Source organism: Uloborus diversus, chromosome 2 (assembly GCF_026930045.1).
Source record: "Uloborus diversus isolate 005 chromosome 2, Udiv.v.3.1, whole genome shotgun sequence".
Lineage (NCBI taxonomy): Eukaryota > Metazoa > Arthropoda > Arachnida > Araneae > Uloboridae > Uloborus > Uloborus diversus.
In genome coordinates this window covers 171052692-171066948 of record NC_072732.1, presented here as the reverse complement: position 1 = coordinate 171066948, position 14257 = coordinate 171052692, and the positions used below count along the sequence as shown (strand labels likewise).

General features: G+C 32.3%; 1 protein-coding gene across 1 annotated transcript in view; it reads right to left on the bottom strand.

Annotated features, from left to right (window-relative positions):
• The window catches only part of LOC129216656 (uncharacterized), a 37321-nt gene that overhangs the window by 12248 nt on the left and 10816 nt on the right, over positions 1 to 14257 (bottom strand). Inside the window, exons 4-5 of the mRNA XM_054850872.1 lie at positions 12430 to 12567; positions 970 to 1150 (exon numbers count right to left, since the gene is read on the bottom strand). Coding sequence (XP_054706847.1) covers positions 970 to 1150; positions 12430 to 12567 — 319 coding nt within the window. The remainder of the gene's footprint in view (positions 1 to 969; positions 1151 to 12429; positions 12568 to 14257) is intronic.

Sequence of the window (14257 nt, the reverse complement as noted above, 5' to 3'; positions counted from 1 at the left end):
AGGCTTAAGAGTAATGTTTTGACTTCAACATAGTAACATTGCAGATAAATAAATTACTGTGAAGTAGCACAGCAGTTAGCAAATGCTCAAAAATCCATGCACGTACTTTTTGACATGCATACTTGCCATACTCGCCAAACTAGGCAAAAAAAAGAAAAATAAACAAAAGACATAATGAAATATCTAATATAGTGTGCAAGTAAAATACTATGCTTTATCAAATATTTCTTTTTAAAACGCATACATCCATATGATTTACAATAGTGCTATTAACAAAAAGACACTAATGTCACCTAAACTATGTTTACAACAATGTTATTTTGAAAAAAGTGTTTACAAATTAAAAATTTAAAAGAAAGGCCAAACATATGCAAAAATAAGATAAATACATAACGAAAAGGGATACAATAAAATTATTCAGCAGTAAATTTCTAGTTGACCTATAAGTTTCAATTTCAAATGTAATTATTTCTAGAAAGCCGTAGGGGCAAAAAATATCCTAGTACTTTGAAATTAATAGGCTTTGACCTGTGTGAATTCAGGTAATTGTCAAAAGAGCAAATCATTTTGAATTTTTGAAATCCTAGTTTAGTTAGAAAGTAGAAAAAATAATTACTTCAGAATAGGGCTTAGGAATTTGAAACAGCTTAATAAGTGCAGCTATAACAAGCAAGGAGAAAGATAACTTTAAGAGGGCTATTTCATTTTGGAGGGGACTGATAAATTGACCTAGACCAGCCAAGATGGGCCTACAACCTGTTGATGGACCTCACTTTTGTATTAGTTTATATATTTAAGGATGGTTGAAAGTTGAAACATACTGCTACATAATATACTTTGAGGATTCACATGCGATGAAATTAAGGGATGAAAATGTACATGAAAAATGAATGAATATTGAGGGAATTTTATGGATTATATATGTTTTGCTTTCAAGCAATCTTATTTCTTTAAATAAAATATAATTACCTGCTTTTCTTAAACACTATATATATCCTCAATGTAGACAGCATTACATAAAATAGTAATTCATCATCCTCAATGAAGTAACTAAGAATGACTGAGCCATTTGAGCTATGATGGTCTAAACCCTTTATATAGGAAATTAATTTTGGTAAAACTTTGGAGATAATGGCTTCATCTTTCAATTCTAAAAAAAATAAACAAATTAATAATTAGCATAAAAATATTGCTATGTTTAACAAAGTAGTTATAAATACTGATAATTAAAAGTCTTAGAGTTTTGTGAAAAATAAATAAGTATAGAATTTGCCTGGGAAATATCTGAAAAATGTACACATGCTTGTTATAACAAAATAAGATTATAAATCAACCACAAAGTTTGCTTTCACTATCATACTCTTTCAAAACCATCAGGGAATTTGACCTAGATCCATGATCACACAAAGTGCTCTCAAATAAGTGGCCATTCATTAATGATGTACGGGTTCTTAAGGGGGGAAGGAGGGAGATAGAAAAATCTCTATATCCTTTACTTTGGAAGAGGGGTGTTAAAACCCATTCTTACGTAATATTCTCCAAATCAATATTTTATAATAGAAATCGCTCTGTCAAGAAGTTTGGCAGGGATCATATTTTATTTATGCCTGGAAGGAAAAAAGAGTATTGGGATGAGCTGTTTTTTACTTGTTTTAGAAAGAATAAATAGTGTAAAATGTAATAAAAGAATATGACCATGTATGGCATGTTTTATTTTTAATTAGTATTACATCATATTGTAACGGATTCGCTGCGGCTTCCAACTTTCTCGAAAGGATGACACAGTTCTTGATTAAAAAATACAGGAAATTTATTTACACTATGTACAGGAAAGAGCGTCAACAACTGCTAAATTAATCATCAGCAATTAAACCAATATCACTCAACACCGTAAACTCAACGTTTACACACGTATTTACTTCCAAATACGAAAACAACACAGCGAAATGCCTCGCAATAACAGAGCTAATCCACTCACAGCACAAATTCTCAATCGAAACTAACTCTTTATCATGCAGGATGCTTCTATAAATATTGAAGAATTTTCCACAACATTCTTACCTCTTCTCGAAATGCGTAGGCCATTATCAAATTTTATCAATGAAAAGAAAAGAAAACAGGGGGTCGTATACTTTAGCCGAATGAAAAGGGGTTGTATATTCATTACGGGAAACTATTTACAGGTTACGTTACTACAATAATTACTATTTACAGGATTTGTAACAATATATAAAAATGTTCATTTAGGTTTACTGTTTTTAAAAAATGCTAATTTATGTTTAAGATTATTTAAAAACTTATTTTTAAATACTGATAAATGGTAATCCAAAGACTAGTGTTTTATCTAATAATACAATGGTTTTTATTGATATCTAATATTATACTAAGTCAACTAATACAACAATACAACTAAATACAACAGTAAATAAGTCAACTAATATTATAGATGACAGCAGGGGCAGACTGGCTAACTTTTGCCCAGTCAGCAAAAACATATTCTGGCCCACCATTGCAAAATAAGAAATTTAAATTTTGTAGGATCCTCGATTTTTCCTACACAGAGGAAAGACATAGAGCTGCCACCCTTGCCTGTTTTTTCAAGTTTCTATACCAAGTTTTAATTTCAAAAAAAAAAAAAGGTTGAATTAATAAAGTGTAAGATAAGAAAAATACTGAGATTTTTTTAAATGCTATTTATAAATCTGAAGGAAAGATGGACTTCTATACTTACAACACAGGAAAGAGGGGGGGGGGACAAAATTGTAAGCTATCAGTGGGCAATGAATTTAAGGAAATGGTGATGTCACGAGGACTCTCTCTGCAAAATTTTGATAGTTTAATTCTTAAAAAATGCAATTTCAGTCAACCTTTGGTAACATTAATGAATTAGGAAGAATTCTTGGGTTCTTTCTTCAAATTTTTCGACATTAAAGCTTGAAAAACAGAACTGCAGAATTGGGGGAAGTCTTGCTGCCCCAAAAGTAAACACAAGGCTCAAGATTCTCTCTTCAGAAAATGTTTCAAATTTGGGGTGAGGCTTTCAAAAATGCTCAAAATTGGGGTTTTCGGGCCCTCTCCAATGAACTTTTTAAAATTGGAAATGTAACTTTTGGGGTAGCTTGGAGACGCTAACTGAGAGGGAAAGGGAAGGATTTGAGGAAATCCCACGAAGTTTTTGAAACTAAAATCTTAAAGGTGCAATTTCAGGTCATCTTGAGTAGTAACATTGATGGGCAGGGGGTTTGGGGACACGGACACGTTCCTTAAAATATTCGTAACTGAAAGGCAAAAAATGCATCTCAGGCTATCCTGAAGGACGTTAGGAGATAGATCAGGATTCGGACGCTGTGCCTAGAAATTTTTTGATATTGCAAATTTGAAAACGCAAATTTAGATAACGTACGAAAATCCACCGTTTAACTATCGAAAATCTATCGTTTAAAAAAATGAAAAAAGAAACAATATCCCTTGAATAAACAAAAACCCAACCCTTGGTGTAAAATAATCATTTTCTTCGACTAAAATGCTAAAACACCCTTTAAAGAAAAACTTATACACAATTCTTTGCAATTTAAAATTTTTAGCCAAATAAACAAAAAATACATTGAAGTATGTTAACAGTAGCTTTGAATATAATAATCCCACAACTCTATTGTTTATTGCCAAACGACTACATAACCGTAACCCAGTTGAATAATGAGCGAAACGAACTCCGATCGATTAGCGGTTCGACCTTTTGAACAAAAACGTTTAAATGATAATTTCGCTTTCTAGCTGAGCATTGGTTTCATTAACTATTTTTCCACGCGTACTTTTAATGACCTTCATATACTGCATGATTTGTTCTTTCAGCCAAGGATAACAATCATCCACTGATCTTTGGTGTACATCCTGTTGTGATTAATCTGGACAAAGATAAGATATGTCTTTTACAAATTTGACCATCTTTTCCTTTAATAGTTTACTGATTAGTTTGATAATCCTCAACGTCTTCTTGCCAGTGGCGTCAAGACTCAGATGATTTGAGCGGGGATCAAATGTTGTTATGTACGATACTTTCAGATTCAACTTCGATGAAAGGAAGACACGTTTTACGTGAATTTAGCAAGAAACCAGATTTTTTTCAACACTTCACTTTCAAATATTTCAAGCGAATTGAGATCTTTGCTTTAAGAAATGAAAGCTTTACTCTCTTGCCTTTTATCCCTTTGCAATTAATACATCAAAGCAGGAAATTTTCATCACAGAAAGCAGAGTTGAATTTCATATTGCTTTTGGGCATTGGGTTAAATATTTATTTCAGTTCTCGCTTTATCAGTGGGCTGGAACGCTAAATAACTTTTTTGGGCTAAGTTTTTTAGAAATAAATTATAGCCTATCCAGTAGTTTTAGAGCCTATTATATATATATATATATATATATATATATATAACAATCTTTCATCTTTCTAACAGTAGTATAGATAACTTTGAGAAAAACATAAAATCCACTCTTATTAAATCAACTTTTTGTTCAATAAACACAAGAATCAATCAATTATACGATTTTTTGATCTATCGTTAATTTTGAACTTAAAAAATTGGAGGGACAAAGCCAGTTCATGTAGCATTTCAACACATCTTTAGCTGGGGTCTCTAATTGGGGATTTCAGTACATTTTGCCCTTTTGTCTGTATGAAGTTGGCTGTTTAACAAAAATTGATAGAGAGTAGGGAGAGAAGCTGTGCTCATTTCAGGCAGTTTTTTGATATTCAAAGGATTTCATGTACAGGGGCGTGCATAGAAATTTTGGGGCCCGTCACAAATGACTTTTACAGGGGCCCCCTCCATATTGTTTACCCCTACGTCCCTACATATATTTCACCCCTCATTTAAAAATCTCGGGCCCCCTTTAGGCTCGGAACCGGGCCAAGAAGTGTCCCTCCTCTCCCTCCCCCCTTTGTCCACATCCTTGCTCATGTATAATTTATAGCAGGGCCGGAGCCGCTTTGTTTGATAGTGCAGGCCCATTAAATTTTTGTTAATAGACGTACAAATATAATTTTTTAACGCTCTTTTTTTGTCCTGTACCCTTTTTTAGGCCGCGTCCAACCCCAATTTCTCTGGCCCCTTCCCGTTTCCTCAATGTAGGAACCACGGCCCCCAGGGCTCTAAAAACTAGACAGAAAGCTGATAAGAGAGGAAAGCATTCCCACGTGTGGACTTCGGATCTTTACTTTTTCCCTGCTTAGGATGGAAAAAAAGTAAACCTGTTTAAAAACGCTTTATTTCACATCGAGTAAGGAGTTACATGTTTTTTAAAATCATTTTAACACTTTGAAAAAATGTTAGGCTTGAATTTAAATGTATTAAGTTCAAAAAATAAAAAAAATTGCTTGAAGTGGCCCACTGGGCGGTTGACCCAGTCGGGGATCCCCGACTAGCCGACCTGGCCAGTCCGCCCTTGGATGACAGAAATTAAACAAAGTAATTTATCTGTAGAAAAATAAAAATCTTTGACTTACGTCAAACCATTGAGTTTTATGGAACTGATCCTTTTCAAACCACATTTTATCATTTTGAAAAATCAAATGGAATCTTATGTAAAAGTGGAAGGGAATGGGGGGGGGGTGAAAAATCTTATGTAGCTTTACATGGGGGTAGGGGGATCTAAAATTGCCAAAATCAGCTTTACGTAATTAATGAATGGCCCCTACGGAAACTTTAGAACAAATGAATGCCAAAATACTTATGAGTCAGAATCTGGAATAGATGAGAACTTTACAGACAAAGAGAAAGGAATCAATATCTGTATAAGAAAGTGAGCATCTTAAGTGGAAAGAAGAATAACTGAAATATCCTTCAACTATTGGGATGAGTTCAATTGCTATCCACTAGAAAACAAGGGTGTTTATTTTGTATAGAAATAAATATCATTCCCCCCCCCCCCCAAAAAAAAAGAGAAATTTGACAGTATATTTAAATTGCTTGAAATTAAATATACCATTTTTCTAGCTCAAAAGTGACAATAACCAACAACCAATTTCTTGAGGTTCTGAAACTCCTGCAGTATATTAATCAAAATGGAATAGCCTGTCATCAATGATAAGTATGAATACTGTTAAATGACACCAAAAATTCAATTGCAGGGACCTGTAAAATTACGAGCAAAATCATATCAAGAAGAGGATGACTGGTAATAAATAAAATTAGATCTAAAACCTTATTAAATTCAAATGAACATGAAACACTGACAGACGACGTAGCGGCTGTTCATAACCTTCCACCACTGCCTTGTAAATACCTACTGGCTCGTAAAATTCACTCTGATAACACTAGATGGTTGCATCGTATTCATGATTCATAGGTCACAGCAACATCAGTTTTACCAGCCTAAAATTTTTATTATTTGATTCCGAACTTTTGACTGTCTGTTACTGGACCCTTCTCTGTTACTGGTGCCATTACCCTAATAAGTTTTTAAATAGGGAAGTGAATCAGAGCCGTGTCCAAGGGGAGGGTTTCAGGAGTTAAACCCCTCTCATTGGGGAAATAAATATGTGTCGAATGAAGAAAATGATTGACTTAAATTAACTTTAATATGAAAGTCTGCGTTCAGCACTTTTTTTTTTTCTTTCTCTCTGAAGTTTTTCTGTAATTTAACTCAGTAATTCTGTAATTTATTTCTCTAATTCAACTCAGTTGGATCTAAACGCTTGCATTTCTTTCTTCTTTTTTAACTTAAGTTTTACATAACATTCGAATGTTATGTAATTTACAATTGTTAAAGCTTTACCGACTGAAATAATATTTTGGAAAAACTGTGGTGGTAGAACCGCTGAATGATCTACCAGTAGAAAGCATTAATATTGCTTATTGTAAAGAGGTAATGATGAATTTGGCATGTGTTGTAGCTATGAAGATGTATTAGTGATTGTGTTTAGTAATGCTTTGCATCTACAATAATCTCGTTCTTGTTTAGTTTATGAGTAATTACATATTAAGCATAATTTCAGAACATAAAATCTAATATAGATTCTATATTATAAACGAATTTGTGGAGAGGTTTTAATACTTGTTGCAATAAACCGCATAGTAATCAGATTTAATTAAAGAGAAACAAACAGGGTTTGATTAAAGTGAATCTGTAAAATGAAGGAATACTTTGGTCACTTGTGCAGCCAGAATTATCCTTCTGGGGGAAGAGGGGGGTGTACAGCAGTACTAATGGGTGCATAAACGCAATACTGGGATCCACAATTTGTCGTAAAACTAAAGATTGTGAGGGGCTGAATTCCCCCCCCTCCCCAAAGTTAAGATTAAAACACCTCCCTTTATGAAAATCTGGACACGACTGAAGTGAATTGATTTCAATTTTTCACTTTTCTGAAAAGAGAAGCTAATAGAAGCCCCCTCCCTCACTCCATCCCTTTTTTTTGATTAATATTTTACCCAAACTTTGTATGAGTTTCAGTTTTGATTTCAAACATTTTCTAAAGGTTTGTGACTTAATAAAACTGAAACAAAAGTGTACCAGCAATTCAGCGCAGCATTCAACTTTATGACATTTGAAAGCTTGCATCCAAAAGGCTTACAAAATTTCATCTACAAGTTTTAGAATTAAAGTTTTAGTAAAAATATACATAAATTCTACTCATTTGTCTTTAATAAAACAAATCACTATTTAACAAAAATTAAATGAGACTTACCAGATAAAACTCTAAAATAAATGCACAAAATTTTTCTTATAAATATATTATCCCATTTCACATCGTCCTCTACTAGCTCACATAATCTGGAAAAGAAAATTATTTTCTAATGGGAATGATACAGTAAAAAACAAAGAAACAGCAATAAAAATTAAAACATATCACTATTAATATGGTACCAAATGTTCAAGAATGGCAAAAATATTCTACAATGCTGATTTCACACAGAATACAAAGAGAACAAAATATACATGATAACTGATTAAGTTTTACTACCTGTAACTGTTACTCAGTCTTGTTGAATTTGATGGGTCAGAGCTATGGCATTGCAGAAACAACAGATCTTTTTCAACATCTATTATTTTCCCCATGGCTGATGCATCCCACTTGCACTCAAATGTATTTTGCAAGTCCAAATTAAACATCTAAAGAAAAATAAGTTTACTTAGCAAAGAAAGAACAGTTTCAAACAGTAGTGATGCATTTTGACACATAGCAAAATAGCACTAAAGTACTAAAACTTAAAAAAAACAGAAGAATATTAAAAAAAAACAAAAACAAATACAAGTGCTAGTTGAAATTACAATCGATCTGAAGATAAAAACTTTAACAAAGAGATACAAATTACGAACAAGATACAATTACGAAAAGTGAACAATAGTTGAAAAAAAGTATAAAAATGAAATGTACTGAAATATACCTTCTGTGAGTTATTTACTTATGAAATGGATGCATAATGCAGGACTTTAAAATTAGAAAATAACCAGGATTTTAACCTTTTGAGAAATAATATACAAACATAGCAGTCCAGCAAAACAAAAGCAAAATTATTTCAAAGCAAAATAACATCGTGCTTATACAGGGTGATTCATAATTAATGGGCAACAAAGAATAGCACAGTGTGACTGCCGTAATGGATTTATTAAACCAAAAAAAAATTACTCTGCAAGTACAATTATACAAGTTTTAGTGGGCAACACGGAAAAATCATCAAATGATAAACTTGTCACTAGAGGCGCTTTTAAGCAAAATGTCGTCCAAGCTCGAATAAGCTGTTCCTGAATTCATTTTGCAGCAAGATGGTGCTCCCCTACATTGGAATAACAGTGTATGTGAGCTCTTGAACGAACCTCTACTCCATCGCTGGATTGAGCGTGCTGAGCTCCAGGACTTGACATGTCTTCATTGGCAGCTGAGATCACCAGATCTAATGCCATGTGATTTTTTTTTCTCTGTGGTTTCGTTAAAGACAAGATATTTGTGCCTCAACTTTTTCAGGACTTAGAAACTGAAGCAGCGGATAATTGCAGTGATGAACTCCGTCACAGAGATATGTTATACAAGTGTGGCAGGAGCTTGATTACCGTGTAGATATTTCTCGTCACCAGAGGGGCACATATTAAACACCTGTAGAAACTTGAATAAATGTAGTTTTGAAGAAAATTCGAATTTTCTAAATATATTAATTACAACCTTCACAATCATGTTTACCTTTTGTCTCATTCATTATGAATTACGCTGTGTAAAGAAAAGATCTTATAAACACAAATAAAAAGAACAATTATTATTATTATTATTTTTAAGCTGATTTCATGACTGACTGGTTAGTACTGAAACAATTAGTGTTTTATTAGCATATTTTGCTTTTATCTGTAGGGCCTCTCATTATTATTATTATTTTAAAATTTTGTTCTATACATATGAAAGGAAATGATTACTACCAAACCTTCTTAAATTGTAAAGTAGCAGTAAGAAATTCCAGTTTCTCTCATTGAATGCATGTTTGATTCCTTGCCAAAAAAAAAAAAAAAAAAACACTAAAAATAGTGATCTGCATTCGCTTTAATTGTTTTAATGAATAATATTTACAAGCAAATTGAAGATCTTCTTAAAAGTGCTACCTTTTCCCCAATGATTAAAAAATGCAACAAAATTTCATTCTTTGTATATTATACAGCTTTGTTTCATGACCTTTGAAGAATTACTTTTTCAGAATTCGTTTGACTCCCCTTTGATTGATAATATTTTACATAGAGAGAAGAATCTTCAGTCTGATATCGACTTTAAACCACAAATGCTTCTTCTACACTAAATATAACTACATTAAAATTAAACTGCAGATACTTACACTGGTGTCCAAAAGTTAAGAATAATTCATAAAATGTGAGAAAAATCTGTAAATTTTCGTAAAATTATATAAAGTTACTTATGGAGATTCATTGGTTGAAGAAGAAACAATATGTTTATGCAAAATAGTATAGTCGATGGTGTCATGCGCGAATTAGATGCGCCCTTCGGAATGTGGACAAAACAGCTCGCACGCTTTAGAGACTTCAGGCGCGTTTCATGCAATTGCTGTACCAAGAAACATTGGATCTGGTGAAACAGAACTAATAACGGTACAAAGGTGTTTGCGAAAGGAAGAATCGTTGGAATGCTAGAATCTGGACGATCACAAACTGAAGCGTCTCGTATTCTTAATGTGCCTCAGTGTGTAATCTCGAGACTGTGGCAGAGATTTTCAAATATGGGAGATGTTACCCGCCGACCAGTACCAGGTCGACCAAGAGTCACAACTGCAAGCCAAGATCGTTTTCTGGTAATTTCTGCACGACGTCATAGGGACAGTTGTGCCAGAGAACTGGGTTCGGCGCTCAGTGCCGTCACAGGAATAACAATTTCGAGGCAAACTGTTTACAGGAGATTTAATCATGTCGGTCTGTATGCCAGAAGACCAGCAGTTTGCATTCTTCTCACATCAGCGCATAAATGCGCTCATTTAAATTAGAGCTTGCAACATCGGCATTGGAGTCTGGGACAGTGGGCTAATGTGATGTTTAGTGATGAGTCCCGCTTTACTCTACAGGGTGATTCTCGTCAGGTAACAATCTGGAGAGAAAAGGGAACTCGTTTCCAACCGCAAAACATAAGACAAAGACATCACTTTACGTCAGCAGGAGTAATGGTGTGGGCGGGCATTATGTTGGATGGCCACACCGACCTCCATATTTTTGAGACAGGCTCAGTCACTGGTCAAAGATATAGAGACGAGGTTCTTGAGCCTTATGTTCGCTTGTTTCGAGGTGCTGTTGATTCTGAGATCATATTCATGGACGATAGAGCGCCATGTCACCGAACAGCTGTGGTCGATGACTTCCTCGAATCAGAAAATGTCCAGCGAATGATGTGGCCTGTGAACTCCCCTGATCTGAACTCTATCGAGCATGTCTGGGATATGCTCGGGAGACAACTTGCAGCCCGTTTGCCCCCGCCAAGTTCCGCTCCGGAGCTAAAAAGAGCTCTCCAGCATGCTTGGGACTGTTTAAGCCCACAACTCGTCCACCACCTCATAGAAAGTATGAGTAATCGTTGTGCAGCGTGCCTGGCAGTCAGAAGTGGCCATACACACTATTGAACTTCAGCATCATCTTTTAAAGAAAAATTTTTGTGCAAAGAGTAAACTCCTCATATGACTAATTTTCATTTAAACTATTTTTTGGGATGATAAAAGTAAATATTGCCGTTTTTTGAGTAGTTTCCTTATTTTGTAACCCTGTTGCACTCGCATATCACATTTCCCCTGTTTCGATGTATATTTCTCACATTACTCACATAAATAACAATTATGCTTAACTTTTGGACATCGTTGTATGTAATTACAAATAATTTTAAAATACATGTAAACAAAATTGATATGGTTCACTATAAAAAATATTTTGGTTGAAAGCATCAAAAAACCAATTTCTACTTTCATCCTGCTTTTAAAATGTTTTTCAATTTTATCTGAAAAACTTTCTTCAATGACTTTTAAAACATTATTATGAGCTTGACAATATGTTATGATATTTTTCTTTCCCTTTTTTAATTTTTTTAAACTGATCTGAGCTGATATTTAAAAACAAATAATAATAACAATAAAATAATCATAATTAAACCTGTTCAAATGCTTCTTTTTTTTTCATTTGTATTTGCATGTCTAGTTACCTAAGAAATATTGTCCCCAAAGCAAGGTATTTTAAGACTTACCAAAAAAAAAAAAAGACTTAATTGATTTTGTTTACAAAACAAACTAATTCAAACTTATCTTGTAGTTTCTATCCCCTGAATGAAAACTTGGATTTTAAAATATATCTTCATACTGATATGTATTTTAAAATCTAAGTTCTCATTTAGAAACTTAAGAAAAATGTCAGGAAATGTTTTTCAGGATTACTTAAAATGACATAGCTCCCTGACAATATTCTTCACAAGAATTGTTTAATACATAGGAAAAAATTGAGTTTCAGAAATTACATTTAAAATTTTCTGTAAAAAGGGAAAAATAGTGAAAAATTACATTGGTTTAAATTTTTTTCCTTAAATATAAAAATCAAACTCGATATTTTCCTTCATCTTGTAATTTATCATACTAGTTTTCAGGTCCGTGTGTCTAATTTGACCCGTTTGTTACTGCAGAAATACTACTAGAAATTTCTATAAATTTATTTTTAAGAAAAAAAAAATCAGTGTAAAAATTATTCATTACCTAATTTTTATAAAATTAAAAACAAAATGCTAAGAAATGCAAAAGTTTTTATAGAAATGTAAAATAAAAATGTTTAGCAAAGGTCTTACCCGTAATATAATATCTGCATATATTCTAAGAGAAATCAGTGGCAAATTACGAAAGCTTGTGAAAAACATAACAATTACGTCTTGGTTATAAAATCTGGACACACACTTCTCTGTCAAATTTTTGCTACTGAGGATATTCCACAAAAACAAAAACTCAGCTATGCTTTTTTTTCTGCATTCATCAGGACAGGTCATTACAGCATGAAATTCTGTTAAAAAGTTACTCCATTCCAATGACAATTTATCATACAAGACATGCTGCACTTCTGTAAGAAAAAGTTTAGTTCAAAATTAAAAGGGAAAAAAAAAATTCCATAGACAGTAAAATATTGCAAAGTAGTTCTTGAACAAAGGGACATGAAAAAAGGAAAACTTTTTTTTTATAAACATAAAAATAAATTTTGCTTTTCCATGACTAAAATTGCTATCAGTTTTCAGGAATTAAAAAACACAGAAAATAATTAAACAAAATACATGAAAATGAAAACTATCTAATGCAACATATATGTTTACATTATATGAAATTAAGCACCTAAATATTTAAACATTATATTTTGAGTAACAACAAAATCCCTCCTTAATTTGAAGAACTTAATCATTTGCTCTAAATTACTAAGTGAATCATTAAATTAAGTTGAATAATTTACTGTAAATTTGATAAAGAGTAACAAAGTACTTACCATCTATTTATTTATTTAAATATTTGTTTTCCTTACAGACTTTTTTTTATTTATTAAAAATGTTTTGATGAAGTACAAAAAAAATCTAATGAACAACTTTGATTGGTACAAATTTAATCCTGCTAATAAATTTATGGAAAAATAATACTGTAAAGCTTCTTTCTGGATAATACTATTGTGTTACCCTGCATCCGCTAGAATGCCAGAAAAAGGTGAGGTCGACCAACAGGCCAGAAAATTCGAATTTTAAGGCATACTGGGTTGATTTTACAACAACAACAAGAAAAATAGTGTCCTAACTCATTTATAATCACAAAACAAACCACAAAAGGTAAAATGTGTTTGCTATTAATGTAGATTCATTCATTACGGATTCAGCAATGTGTAATTAAATGATTTAATCAGAAGCAATCATAGTGATTGTGGTTCACATTCATAACATTTATAAATTATTTTAAATTTATTTCAGAGAGCTAAGTTTTTTTTTTAAATTCATAGTTATAGTAAATTCTTCATGTCAGGTGCAATGTTTAACTGTTTATCGCCTCTTGCGGTGCGATGTTAAACTGTTATTTTGGGAGAAAGTTATATGGGTTTGGTTTTTCTATGCTAAAAAGGATAATTAACTTTAAATCAATTCTTTTATTTACCGTTTTTTTTCTATAGATGCCTACATTTTGAAAAACGCAATCTTTTTACATCCGATATGAGAATCATATTTTATTCATTTTTCAAGCTACTTCGCTTTACTAGGATGCAAATAAATGAAAAGTTTCTTCATTTTTGTAACAAAGCTTGTTTTAAGTTTTTAAAGCGGAATTCCATTTTCTTTTATGAATCAATAATTAAAATGCTGAATCTATGGTTTATTTTATTTCATTTATTTATTTTATTTTTCTTGTTCAACGGTGTCCAGATATTAATGATGTGTTTATCATAGGACTCTAAAATGCAATTCTAAAATAATTTTATCAAAAATATTTATTCTATAAGCCGTTTTTATACTTCTGATGTTTCACTTTGAGGATTGCAATCTCTTTGCATCTGCTATGGGAATCTGATTTTTCGAATTTTCGCTGTTTAGTACGCTTAGTTAAGAGGTAAACAAATAAAATATTTTTTTATTTTTGTAAAAATCGCGGAGTTTATAAATTTTAAACGAAACTGCTCTTAAACAGTGTCTTGAGTTAAAACGTTAAATGCTAAACCCCTGCCTGATTTTTTTTTTCTTACAGTTTTTTTAAATACTATAAAAGTAACATTTCTAGTATAATTT